The 14,463-nt window shown below is 46.6% G+C and overlaps 1 protein-coding gene across 1 annotated transcript in view; it reads left to right on the top strand.

Annotated features, from left to right (window-relative positions):
- BLNK (B cell linker) overlaps positions 1–14,463 on the top strand; it is a 67,860-nt gene that overhangs the window by 41,047 nt on the left and 12,350 nt on the right. Inside the window, exons 8-14 of the mRNA XM_075533447.1 lie at positions 2,755–2,836; positions 3,708–3,779; positions 10,248–10,320; positions 10,659–10,686; positions 11,471–11,513; positions 13,587–13,671; positions 14,137–14,168. Of these exons, the coding sequence (XP_075389562.1) occupies positions 2,755–2,836; positions 3,708–3,779; positions 10,248–10,320; positions 10,659–10,686; positions 11,471–11,513; positions 13,587–13,671; positions 14,137–14,168 (415 nt within the window). The remainder of the gene's footprint in view (positions 1–2,754; positions 2,837–3,707; positions 3,780–10,247; positions 10,321–10,658; positions 10,687–11,470; positions 11,514–13,586; positions 13,672–14,136; positions 14,169–14,463) is intronic.

The following is a 14,463-nucleotide window of genomic DNA, read 5'->3' as shown; positions in this document are numbered from 1 at the left end:
TTTTCAAATTTACAAGATAAAACAAGGCTTAGAACTGGATACTTGGCCCTTTCTCTTCGCATCACCTCCCAGTTCCCAATACTTGCCTCTTAATGGCCAGCATCCTCTTGAGCCTGCAGTTAGGTGTAGCACATTTAAGCCTCAGCACGATCTTCTTTGTGGTTTTAGCCTTCTTCCAGAAAATTGGCTTTGTTTGCCCACCATAGCCACTCTGCTTTCAATCGTAGCGCCTCTTTCCTTGTGCGTACAGGGAATCCTCGCCCTTCTTATCCCGGGTCACTGTGTGAGGTTGATGTTTGCCGCCCTTCTTACAGAAAGTTCTTCGGGTCGTGGGTCCACTGACCATCTTTGCAGAGACATGGTCTGTGCATTGTAAACAGGAACCCGAGAGTTTGTGAGCCTCGCCTCACTCTAAATTATTTTTTAAAGACCCCAATTTCTAGTTTCTGTTGGAAAATGAAGACCTGGCGATACTGGACCTGGGTGGTTTCAGAGCAACTGAGCCTCAGGGCAGTCCTCCAGCTAGCTGTGAGTTCTAATCCCTTTCCCTATTTACCATGAGAGACCTGATGGCACAGGGGTTAAGCTTTCAGCTGGGAGCAGTTTGAGTCTATCACCACCTCTCCAACAGAAAGATGAGGCCAGCTGGTTTTGTAGAAGTTTGCAGCCTTGAAAACCCCAGAAGGCAATTCTGCTCTGTCCCTATGAGTCCACCAGTGGCAGTGGGTTTGGTGTGTGTGTGTATGTGTATGTGTTTGGTGTGTGTGTGTGTGTTTGGTGTGTGTGTGTGTGTGTGTTTGGTGTGTGTGTGTTTTGTTGTTTCCCTGTTAGCCAGCACTCTCTCTCATGACCCACCATAAACCCGCCCACACCAACCTGCCCTTGGAAGCACTGTAGGTTATGACTTGGCTATAGAGTTACTATGAGTTAGAATCCGTTTGACCACAGTGAGGTTTCAGGGCTACTTGGAGTAGGAAAGTTAGCAGACTTAGAGGGAGAAAGTGTGCCTGTCGGTCTGAGAGGTCATATGCTTTCAAGGTGTGCGTGGCGGAATGGGAAGAAGCTGTAAGGTGGACAGGGGTTAGGTCAGGCATGCTAGCTTCAAAAGATCACTGAGCACTCTGACCAAGTTTTTGGGATGTGCACATGGGAAGATGGAGTTTGTATTAAAATATTTCAGCAATGCCACGATGCTTTTTTTAGTATACAAAAGGTGATGGTTCTTAATTACCTATCTATTTAGGCAGATAACAATTATTTTGAGATCTTGAGTTGTAATACTGAATATATAATTATACACCCCCTCTCCTTCTACCATCTATCTAAAGGCAGAGAGACAAAGAGAGGACTGCAAACAGAATTTTCCTGGACTGAATCCAAGTGGAGTCTTGTGTTTGTTTTTCTCTCTCATTGCTCTTTAAGACGTAAAATTTTCAACACCAGAAATTCCATGATTCTAAATAGGTCATATTCAAAATGCTACAAATTAACAAACTTCGCTATAATTTAGTGTTGGGGGAGGGTGATGCAGAACCAAGAACCCAGAAAAATGTAATTCTGAGGTAGTAGGGTTAGGGAAATTTTGGTGGAGCATGGCACTTCCAGCTAACTCTCTTGTGCTTCAGCTTCCTCATCCTGAAATCAGGCTGATAAGGTGAGTTCTTACTAGGATTAAGTAAGATGACACATGTAACACAGAAAAGTACCTGTCGTATATTAAGTGCTCAGAAATATATGTTCTTTCTCAGAATATCCATCTTGGTTATACCAGAGAAAATTGTAAAAACCACTTTTGAGATCTGTTTATTTCATTTTCCCTTTAGTGATGTAAAATCTGTCCCTCCCTACATTTGATTAGCTGATTGTCACCATGGTATCAAGACAATGAGAGAAAAACAGTTTTTCAGCAAAATTTCCTAGGGCAATTGGATATCTACATGCAAAAGAATTAAGCTGGACCCCTGCCTCACACCATATACAAAAAGCAATTGAAAAATGAATCATAAGGTTGTGCAGGATGGTCAAGCAAGTGGACTGTAATCAAAAGCATCCGCCACAACAAAGTAATTGGAAAGTATTGTTGAGGATATGGAAACATTTGTGCATTGCAAGTGGAAATGTAAAACAGTGTGTCGGTTCCCCAAACTGTTAAGTATACAATCCCCATGTGGCCCAGCAATATACCACTCCTACCTACATACTAAGGGAAACTAAAATCGCAGCATTGTTCACAATGGCCAAAAGCTGAGATCCACCCTTATGGGCACACACTGATGAGTGGGCGAACAGCATGCAGTGTCTCCAGATAATGGAATATTATTCGGCCGTAAAAAGAAATGAAGCTCTGATAGACACTACAACCTTCGTCGTCCCTGAAAACATTATGCTCAATGAAAAAAAAAGGCACAAAAGACCACACAGCATATGGCTTTTCCATGTAGGCGTCATGGCCAGGACAGGCAACTCTGGACTCTGGGAAGGAGAGTGGTTGTTGGTTAGCAGTGAGTGTTGGCCATGACTGGAAGGGCAACGAGGAATGGGTGCAAGCTTCCTTTTGTGGACAAGGAGGACCTTCTAGAGCTAGATTGTCGTGATGGCAGCACAAGCTGTGGACAGACTTAGAACTAACGAATTATAGATGGTACTTTAAGCAAGTGGACTTAATAGTATATCTCGATCCAGAATTTTTAACATCATCCTCTCCCATACAGGAAAATACACATCTACAGCGTTCCCATTGTTCCTTTCTTTTAGGCCGATTACGTCGTCCCTGTCGAAGATGAAGATGAAAACTACATTCATCCCACAGAAAGCAGTTCACCTCCATTTGAAAAAGGCAAGCATTTGTAGTTTTAAGCACTTGAAAACTTTTATCAGTTGATTAAGGCATCCAAGATTACTCGGTGGTAAACTCTCTTGGGCTCAGGAGACTGGTCTCTCATCTCTGTGACCACATTGTTTGTCTTTCTTTGGCTTGTCCAGCAGAGAGCACCAGTGAGTGATCCATTTCTCAGTCTCGTGGCCTTTGCTCCACCCTCTGTATGGTTTCATGATTCAATACACCCATCTCTAATTGTGAAGATACCTGGGCACTTCTGTCACCCTCAGCATAGATATTTCCTAGAGCCTAGTGCTCAAAAAGCTACACGCTACCATATTGATACTACAAATATTGCACTAGGAAAACTTTCTGCAGAAGACTAAAGAAACAGGCCCTGGATCCCGGTTTTAGAACTTTAGTTCTCTCTCAGGTCCGTAGTGGTGGTGATGGGGTTAGGTTGGTTCCGACTCATAGTGACCCTGTGTACCATAGAAAGAAACACTGCCCGGTCCTGTGCCGTCATCACAATTGTGAGGTTTGAGCCTGTTGTTGCAACCACTGTGTCAGTCCATCTCGTGAAGGGGCTTCCTCGTTTCCATTGTCCTTCTGTTAACAAGCACCCTGGAGGCATCATGGTACTGCCGCGTGCTGCCAACTGGACCGGACAGTGTTTCCCTTAAGTGTGAATCTCCCTCAGTGAGATATATCTGTAATCGTGTGTGAATCTCCCTCAATGGGATATAGCTGTAATCGTGTGTGAATCTCCCTCAGTGGGATATAGCTGTAATCGTGTGTGAATCTCCCTCAGTGGGATATATCTGTAATCATGTGTGAATCGCCCTCAGTGGGTTATATCTGTAATCGTGTGTATATTTTTATATTTAAGCTCCCATGGTGAACAGATCAACCAAGCCAAGTAACTCTGCAAAGCCAGCCTCTCCTCCAGGGTCAGCTTCAGGTAAACTATACGCATGCTTTGGGTTGGATTTTAATCTTGTTCCAAATCAGACAAATCACTCACATAAACCAGGAAGAACCAATCACCTGTGTCTCAAATTTTCTTAAATGGTGACCAACTGCCTCCTCCTCCTCTTCACCTGAGTCTGCTTGCTCTTATGTTGAGAGAACCCGCGCCCTCTCCGGCAGAGGACATCCGACAATGCTGCGTTTTCCTTCTCCTTCTCTCTTCCCCTGACGGAGGATGTCCCCACAGCTCAGCCTTCAGCACCTCGCTCTTCTTTCGGGATAACGTGCCGCTTGGAAGTGTGGGTTTGGGATTATGTCCCGAAAAAAAGTGTTTTAAAAAGAAGACAGAAAGAACGGGTTTTGAGTAGCGCTTTACAGCGGTTCTTCGTGGCTCAGTCATGGCTGAGCAAATGAAGCTGGATCAACTGGAATTTGCAGGATGTGGGTCTCTGGAACAATCACTGAAATGGGGAAACCCTGCTAGAAACTTAATATCCCCCTTAGAAAACAAAGGTAACCGTGTGCACCACATAGCAACCAGTCTCTTGATGGACAGAGTTTGAAACCGCGGCGCCCACTTCAGAGATCATGGCTGCTTTGGATGCAGGTCGCACAGATCTGCCAGTAATATAAATTCCCACGTGGCCTCCTGAAAGAGCTCACTTTTTTGAGTCTCCTCTTCCATGTCTTCGACCCACAATTCTTCCATTTCCAGTTATCCAGGCACATTTGCAAATGCTGGTCTGCCCCAATTTCCCTCCCTAGGCCAGGACTGAACCAGTTTGAACTGGTTTGGAAGCACTGACTTTGAGCTGCACAGACTTGGATTGGAATCCCGAAGCCCCTACAAGTCTTATTAGGAAGGGTGGCCTTCTAAATGGAGTAGGTGTTTGAGAAGCATTTCAGAGTCCCTGGGTAGTAGGAACTGTGAAGCTCTTGACTACTCACCAAACTTTGGCTACTGGAACCATCAGGAGGTGCCTAAGAGCAGAAGAGCGAGGAGGGGCTCCCCCTGCTTTCATGGGCAATAACAAAAGCACCCCAGGATTCCCTCATCTTCCCCCACATGAAGGCGGCTCTGGCTCTCCCAGCATGTGAATCTGACCCGTCAACCTGCAGCCTATGAGATCTGGTTGGAGAGAAAGTGACTTCCTTGGCACTAGGCTCAGACATCCCTGGCCGTGAACCCGCTCCTGCCACTGGTTGCAGCCTCTCGTCTCTGAACAGCCGCTTCGCTTGCTCCCTGACACGCGAGGCCTACAGCCGGCATATTTAACGTTTTCTGGCCCAGTGCCCCATTCCTGCAGACACTGTGATGGTTGCTGCTAAGAGCAGGAAGCACTCACAATGACAATCAGAATTACCGGGACCACTTATTGAGTTGCCATTGACAAGTCCTAAAACGCCCCTTTTATAGGTGCAAGTCAATGATTTCTAGGAAATGTGCACAATTACGTGACGCTCACCAGAGTCCAGCTTCAGAAAATTTCCACTCCTTTCCCCCATGAAAACAGTTTCATCCTGCCCCTTTGCAGTCAATGCCGTTCATTGGCCCCGCCAGTCCCAGGCAACCACCCAGCTGATTTGGGTTGCGATAGACTTGCCTTTTCTGAACATTACATGAATGGAGTTGTACTCGATGGGACCTTTTGATCTGTTTCTTTTCACTTTGTAGGCCATCTTCAGTTTGAATTTCTTTCCAGAAATAGTACTTTACATATGACTAGCTCTTTAAAAAAAATAAGTTTATTGGGGGCTCGTGCAACTCTTATCACAATCCATGCATCCATCCATTGTGTCAAGCACATTTGTACGTTTGTTGCCATCGTCATTCTCAAAACATTTGTTTTCTACTGGAGCCCTTGGTATCAGCTCCTCATTTTCCCACTCCCTCCCAGTCCCCTCCCTCACAAACCCTTGATAATTTATAAATGATTATTTTTTCATGTCTTATACTGTCCAACATCCCCTTCCCCCACTTTTCTGTTGTTCATTCCCCAGGGAGGGGGTTATATGTAGATCCTTGTGATCGGTTCCCCCTTTCTACCCCACCTTCCCTCCACCTGGTACCCTCCTAGTATTGTCACTCTCACCACTGGTCCTGAAGGATTCATCTGTCCTGGATTCCCTGTGTTTCCAGCTCTTTTTTTTTTTTTTTAACATTTTATTAGGGGCTCATACAACTCTTATCACAATCCATACATATACATACATCAATTGTATAAAGCACATCTGTACATTCTTTGCCATAATCATTTTATTTTTTTCCCTTTTCTTTTTTTACATTTTATTAGGGGCTCATACAACTCTTATCACAATCCATACATATACATACATCAATTGTATAAAGCACATCCGCACATTCCCTGCCCCAATCATTCTCAAAGCATTTGCTCTCCACTTAAGCCCTTTGCATCAGGTCCTCTTTTTTTTTCCCCCTCCCTCCCTGCTCCCCCCTCCCTCATGTGCCCTTGGTAATTTATACATTGTTATTTTGTCATATCTTGCCCTATCCGGAGTCTCCCTTCCCCCCCTTCTCTGCCGCCCATCTCCCAGGGAGGAGGTCACAAGTGGATCCTTGTAATCAGTTCCCCCTTTCCAACCCACTCACCCTCCACTCTCCCAGCATCGCCCCTCACACCCTTGGTCCTGAAGGTATCATCCACCCTGGATTCCCTGTGCCTCCAGCTCCTATATGCACCAGTGTACAGCCTCTGCCCTATCCAGTCCTGCAAGGTAGAATTCGGATCATGGTAGTTGTGGGGAGGAAGCATCCAGGATCTGGGGGAAAGCTGTGTTCTTCATCAGTACTACCTCGCACCCTGATCGACCCATCTCCTCTCCTAAACCCCTCTATGAGGGGATCTCCAGTGGCCGACAAATGGGCCTTGGGTCTCCACTCTGCACTTCCCCCTTCATTCAATAGTTTCCAGCTCTTACCTGTACCAGTGTACATGCTCTGGTCTAGCCAGATTTGTAAGGTAGAATTGAGATCATGATAGTGGTGGGGAGGCAACATTAAAGAACTCGAGGAAAGTTGTTTGTTTCATTGTTGCTACACTGCACCCTGTCTGGCTCGTCACCTCCCCACAACCCTTCTGTAAGCTCAACTGCCAGTTCCCTACAGATGGGCTTTGGGTCTCTGCTCTGCAGTCCCCTCATTCACAATGATATGACTTTTTGTTCTTTGATGCCTGATACCTCATCCCTTAGACACCTCATGATCACACAGGCTGGTGTGCTTCTTCCATGTGGGCTTTGTTGCTTCTCAACTAGATGGTCACTTGTTTATCTCCAAGCTTTTAAGATCCCAGATGCTATAGCTTTTGATAGCCAGGCACCATCAGTTTTCTTCACCACATTTGCTTATGCACCACTTTGTCTTCAGCGATCGTGTCGGGAAGGTGAGCATCATGGAATGCCAGGTTATTAGAACAACGTATTCTTGCATTGGGGGAGTACTTGAGTAGAGACCCAATGTCCACCTTAATACTAAACCTATAGATATATGCACATAGATCTATTTCGATCTGAGATGCTCTTGTCTGGTCTCAAGAAGTTATTTCTGAGGAGAAAAGAAGAAACTGAGGTGTCTGAGACTATTTAGACATAGGAAGGAAAGGGAGCTTAGTAGGAAAATCGGCAGTTGAGCTGACATAGATAATGTACCAAGGCCAATGGAGCCCTTGGCATTTGAGGGGGAAATCCCCTGAAGGAAATTCTGACTTAGAACCTCTCGCATCCTTATTTTTCAAACAAGATTGGGTTTCCCTCCCCAGACATCTTCCACCAAACTCTCTGAGTAGCCAAGGAACTTTTAACCGTGTTGAACTTCAGGACTGAGAATTTAAAGGGAAATATCAATTTGATACACTGGCAGATTAAACACAATTGGAATTTCTACTGCACATGCAGATAGCCTTTCAGCTTATTTTCATGTGAGACATAGACATTCCGAATATAGTCTCTTTTGCAAAATGCGTTGGAAAAGAGTCTCTCCAGGTGCGTTAACATGCAAGTAGAAATATCCACCTGGACTACTTTGCATTGTTAGGGAAAGCTGCTGTCCCGAAGAAGTACCACCTGCCCCTGTGACTGCTCGTGCGGCCCGTGTGTTTATGGAAATAAGCCCCGTGTGTAAGAAAGAACTAAGTGTGCCCTGTGGGAAAACCTAAGGACTTCCCCCTACTAAAGTGCATGAGGATGGATTTTGTGGTCTCCATTTGAATGCCACTGGAGAGGTTCCTCTGGGTTTGGAGTAGGTGGTCCCATCAAATGTGATGCTGGGGAGTGCACATGTCTTCCCTCCCCCATCATAGTGGAACCCTGAGAGGGCAGAGGCCTAGCTCTACTTCTTCACCTCTTCCCCAACCCCCCAGCACAGGGCCTCCGTGTGCTCTTTGCACCCCAGGGTCTTGAGAAATCTTGGAAACTGAATTACTTGAGTTCTGACTTCTGTGAATTCATTGTACCTTAATCTTAACAAGCAAAAATCATACGTACTGAGAGTAGCAGGTCCTGTCTGTAGTTACAGATATGCCCTGCCAATCTTATCAAGTAGTGTGGCCTTGTAAATTTAGTAGGTACCTCAGAAAGGATAATGGGGTACACGTTGGGCTGCTAAAGGCAAGGTCGGCAGTTTGAAATCACCTGCCACTCTGCTTGAGAAAGATGAGATTTCTACTCCAGTAAAGAGCTATCGTCTTGGAAACCCACAAGGAAGGTCTACCCTGTCCTGCAGGGTCACTGTGAGTTGCCATTGACTCAATGGCACTGTCAGTTTTAAGAGATATTTGAGTCTGGGTGATAAAAACGGTTAAGTACTCTACTAGTAACAGTAAGGTTGGCAGTTCAAACCCACCCAGAGATGCCTTGGAAGAAAATCTGGGTGATCTGTTGCTGAGGTCAGAGCCTTGAACCCATAGTTGTATTCTGCAACTCACAGGATTACTAGGAGTCGGTGGTCACTAGGTTGGTTTGGTTGGTTGGCATCACTTTAAATCAATACTTATTAAGTTGAATGTAACGCTACGATGAGTCTACTCAAGAGCCTCTTTGGCCTCATCGAGAGATCACCCAGGCAGCCGGGCATCTCTAGGCCCCCTGGTGAAGATCTACAATGATCCCGCCCACTTTCTTCTTTCATCATGACACTCTACCCTGTGTCTTCAGGGAGGGGAGTCACGGCGGGAGGGGGGATGTGGTGGACGGCAGAGGTCCTGGCCAGTCTCTGGTCTACTGCAACCACTTCTTCCCAAAGCCGATGGGGCCAAGCAGGGGCATAGTCCTAAGCAACATCTTCCCTGGCCAGCTGCCATTTGTCATTTCTCATGGCCCATCTGGGCAGCAACTTCACTGAGTCCCGATTCCTGTATAGAGGAGGTTGGATGAAGCAGTCACGTCTCCCTTACTCCCTTCTGTGACTTCAGGAGATGAGATTTGGATCTTTCGCTCAATCTGTCCAGTTGTGCAATGAGCAAAGGCTCCAAGAATATAGAGATGAAGGAATGGATATCTTTCAAATGGGAACTTAGGTGTATGCATGGAAATAGGGTTATGAAGGAGCAATGTCTATGTGTATGTGTGTGTCTCCTGGATGATGAGTTCGTGCCTCTGTTTCTAGGCCCTTGTGCAGTGTGTACAGATGCAATTGGGAGCACCCGGCTTCCTCTCACTGTTGTTGTGAAGGGGTCCTTGAGTCAATGTCAAGTCTCCCATAGAGTCTTGTAGGCTGCAGTCTTTATGGGGCAAAGCCCATGGTCCTTTTCTCATGGAACCTTTCGCCTACAAACCACCTTTTTTTTCCGTTTAACAACTGAAGAGCCCCCAGGGATCTTTCCCTGCATACGTATTGTTGTTGTCAGGTGCCATTGAGTCTGCTCCACCCACAGCGACGCTGTGCACAGCAGAAGGAAACACTGCGTGGTCCTGTGCCATCCTCACAATGATCCCTGTGCCTGAGATCATGTTGCAGTCACTGTGTCTATCCATCTCATCGAGGGCCTTGCTCTTTGGCACCACCCTTCCACCCTATCCAGCCCGATGTCCTTCTCCTTCTCCGGGCGCTGCTCTCTCCTGACAGCAATGTCCAAAGTTTGTAAGATAAAGTCTTGCCACCTTTGCCTCTAAGGAGCACTCTGGACTTACTTCTTCCAAGACAGATGGGTTTGGCCCCTCTTACAGAGATCCAGAATAAGGGTCTCTGGACTTGCCTCATCAGAATAAAGAGAAAGTGACCTTTCTAATCCACATCATAGCCTTGAGTTTATGAACTGACATCATACAAATATTTCCACAAATGTTTTGACCAGTTCCTTCAGGGCAACTACCCGTATCTATTTAACTAGAAGCAACCACAAAAATGCATGTATTTTCATGCCTTCTGGAAAGGCCAGTCTCATTGTGACCATGAATCTCAGCATTCAGATTCGAAGCCTGACTTGTTTATATGTATGTACAGGTCGGCACAGCGGGACCCGGGAGTCTAAGCTACCTTCTTTGCCTGCAGTGCCATCCCCACTGCCGAGAGTCAGGTGAGTACCTCTTGCAGAGAAGAAGCTGAGAGAAACAGGCCTGACACCACCGAGTAGCATACTTCCCTTAGTACCAGACTTCATGACAAGGGCTTGCTTCTGCAGACTTCCGGGCAGCCGATGCTTCCGTTTATCCCAGTTAGCCCCTTTCCCGTCTGTCAGAGGACTCTCTGACATCAGCAGGATCATAACGACATCCAGCTTCCATCTCTCTACCATTTAAGGATATGCTTGCATTTGTTTCAGAATTCTAGTTCAAATTTGAGAGTAAAATGATAAGTGGCCATCTCCGTTTGATTTCACTGTGGCTTAATAATGCCAATCTCTTTATGCCGCAGGAAGAAGCCAGCCACGCCACTGAAGACAGTAAGTTAAATTTGCATTTAAAAGCCCTTCATATGTCCTGCGATGTTTATTCTTGTCCACGTGTTGCAAGTTGGAAACGCTTCTGGCTGAAGCGAACATGATCATCTTAGCGAGTGAACTTACTGCCCAGAGAGTCTTCAAATGATGTTAGGCATAGAAGTTTCTGCCTCGGAGGGCATCCCTGCTTGGTCCCAGAAGTTTTGCTGAGCATGCACAGCAGATCAGAGGCCTCTTGTCAGGGTCCCTGCCTCCCACCATATCTGTCTTGCTCACACAGGCTGTGCCCTAACCCATGTGTCCAATATCCATCCACTGGCCTGGAAGCTAGTGGCTGACACTGTATATCAGGCACACTAATACACCATGTGGTCAGAGCACAGAGGCCTACGCTGCCCCAAATAGGAGTAGAAACCCACCTTGACTTGCTACCTGCCCTCCCCCCTGATATACATGATCCTTGTCAAGAGCAGAGAAGTATTTATCAAAGTCTGATGCCAGAATCCTACTTCACGCACACTGCTTCCTGGGCAGGGTCTGTTGGCCATGCCCTCAACATTGTTCATGAAGAAGAGAGGTCCCCTTTCCATGAGACGCTTCCAGCTAGTTGGTCATCAACCAGGTGAGCTAGGGGCTGTGTGCTTTTAACAGATGTTTTGGGACTGAAAGAACAGCTATGCATCAAAGAAAACTTCTCCTAAGATAGTTGTTTTTAAAAATGCAGCTTTGACTCATCTTTCCACATTCAGCTGATGGATTATCTTTGTCTTTTTATCTGTCCTTGCAGACCCAGATCGCCTCTCAGCAGAATGCATCAGGCGTTTGTGAAGGTAAGTCTAGATGCTGTTTTGAAGGATAAGCATGTTTGCTAAAGTCAGTTGCATTGAAGACATGTACAATTATGTTCCTACGTTTCTTTTATTATGAGGTGACTATAAATTTGAAACTCAATTTTCTAAAGAAAAATAATCTTCACTGTGGGGAGCAAAGTTCACAGAAAAGGAGCTTGCTGGGTAGAGTTCTTGGGATAACCTACAGTCTACATCAGAGGTTCGCCACCTTCCTCAGGCCAAGACCCTTTCATACAGTTCCTCATGTTGTGGTGACCCCCAACCACGAAATTATTCTCGCTGCTACTTCATCACTGTCATTTTGCTACTGTTATGAATCGGGCGGCCCCTGTGAAAGGGTCGTTTGACTCCCAAAGGGGTCACGGCCCACAGGTTGAGAACTGCTGAGCTACATGTTCAAAACCCACCTATTCGCAGACATGACTGCGTTGTCAAGAGACAACGCAAGGAGCCCTACAGAGTTGTGAAGACAAAGTTAGTGTCTTTCTCATCTCCTAGAGCTAAGACCTCAGTTAAGGTTATGAAAAACCATTAATCTGCCTATTCCTTTGCTAAGCCTCCACAATAGCATTTTCAGAATTCTCTTAGTGCATTTCAAATGCTCTGTTCATTTTATCACCAGTCCAAAGCTCCACGTATTGTTTCCAGTAGAACATTCCCACTCTAAAAACGAATCACATTTGGAAGCTACTGAGGAAAACCCCACAAGTCACAGCAGTAAAACACGATACAGATCATGATGTTCCTCTACCCGTCTGACTTCACATTTGGAAGAACCCCAGCTCACAATCCGACAGCGAGGACTCTTCTCACCCTTTCCTGAACTCACGTGGGCACTCGACAGCGATGTGCCTAGTTCTCTGGCTGCTGAGCACGGACCATTTCTGAATGTGCGTTTCAACCCACCTTCTCTGCTGGCATTGATCTTGTTTGATGTTTCCCACGTCCTTTCTCCCCGGGCTGTATCCGAGGCGGAGCCTCTTCTGCCATTTCGTTCTCTTGAGCCTTTCCTTTGGTGCGTGGGTCTTCCTGTTCTTCCATTCCCTGTCCGTCATGCCTGCTGATGAGGGAGCATGGAGTCCTCGTGAAGACACAGGGGCTCTGAACCGTGGGAAGAAGTAAGTGTTTCCCTGTACAGATTTCATGGCTGCAGGAGCCTCCACCCCCAGGTGAGGAACCTGCTCATGGTTCCTCTGAAATGATCTTGCTAATCCAGCGGTTCGCACGCAACCTGTCGCTGCGACCCCTTTGGGGGTTGAATAGAACAGTAGCAAAATGACAGTGATGAAGTAGCAGCGAGAATAATTTTGTGGTTGGGGCCACCGCCGCATGAGGCACTGCATCAGGAAGGTTGAGAGCCACTGCCCTAATCCTATGTTGCCAGAATTCGGTCCTTATCTTCTCTGGAGAGAAAGGATACTCTGAGCGGACAGAGGCCACGCTGGAGGGGTTCTTAGCAGCCCCTCGGAGGAGGAGGAGCTATACCTAATGCAGTCCAGACGCATGTGGTCCAGGGCTCCGCAGGGTTCCAGCAGGGTGTGGTGTGCTGCGTTCTGCATTGGGACCGCGAACCACAAGTTCAGCAGTTTGAAACCACCAGCTGCTCCAGGGCAGACCCATGAGGCTCTCTACTCCTGTTCCAGAGTCAGCCTCCCAAACCCACAGAGGCAGTTCCACGCTGTCGTGCAGGATCATTGTGAATCACAGTCAACTCGATGGCCGTGTGTTTGGCTTTAGTTTTTTCAGTGAGGTGTGAGAGATTGTGGGAACTTCAGTGCAACATCCTCTGTTCCCCCCCGGAAAACACTGAGAACAAAGGATTCTGGGGATTGTAGTCCACAAGATGACATGGGTTCTTGATCTCTGAGGCACTATCTGAAAAATAGCTTCAAAGTTTCATGAAGACAGAGAAGGCCCGACTCTCTAGCAGTTTCTGGGAGCTCCCCTCCCATCGACAGCACGAGAGCATGGCTAGCACCCTTGCCTCTGTCTCACTGGCATTGCTTTGCTCCCCTGACTGCTCTCACTAACAGGAGGATTTTCCTATTCCAGAAAAACCTATACCAGCCGAACGTCACCGAGGATCCAGTCACAGACAAGAGGGCCTGCCCTTACCGGTGTTGCCGCCCACCCAGAAGTAAGAACCCACGCTTTCCCATGAGCTGGGCCCATGCCTGCTCTGATCGTTCACCCGGGGGAGCTACCTCGACAGGGTGCTGAGGTCTGCTACTGCACTGTTTTTCTCTTAGCGCTAAGTCTCTTAATTGCACAGTCGTGCTATTAAATAAAAACAGTGCTAATTTGGTAATATTTTTTAAAGCCCGCTAAGGTTGCAGAGACTTAATCTTCAAACTACCCTTAGTGATTAGATATAACTAAAAGCAGATACCTTAGTCCAGGGTCCTCCTTTCCCAGTCAAAGACGAGGATTTTACTGGTACCTTCTCCCTTTGGGGGAATGACTTACTGGCCATTTACCTTGACGCCTTTGTAGCATGTAGCACCGCTCTTTGTGTGTGAGGAGGGCACAACAGGGTCGGCAAGAGCTAGACTTACATATGTGGTGCTTCACCTTCTAATTCATATGAAATCCCTTCTTTCAGACAAATTCATCAGAAGCCCGTACCTCTGCCAAGTAAGTGCAGCGGAGTCGTGAGCAGCGCCATCAGGTAGCATCTTAGCATCTGACGCATCTGGGTCCTAGCACCGACAACACCACTCCCAACTGGATGAGCTCACCATTGTCTCCCGCCATTAGCTCCTTTGTAAAGTGAGGTCAAGACGCAAGACTCTGACTCACAAGATTATTTGAAAAGGAGATTTTTCTTCCATTAATAGAACTTCTTTTTTTTAAATCTTTTATTGGGGGCTCAAACAACTCTTATCACAATCCATACATACATCCATTGTGTCAGGCACATTTGTACATC

Source organism: Tenrec ecaudatus, chromosome 16 (genome assembly GCF_050624435.1).
Source record: "Tenrec ecaudatus isolate mTenEca1 chromosome 16, mTenEca1.hap1, whole genome shotgun sequence".
Classification (NCBI taxonomy): Eukaryota; Metazoa; Chordata; class Mammalia; order Afrosoricida; family Tenrecidae; genus Tenrec; species Tenrec ecaudatus.
This window is presented reverse-complemented; position numbering and strand designations above follow the sequence as displayed.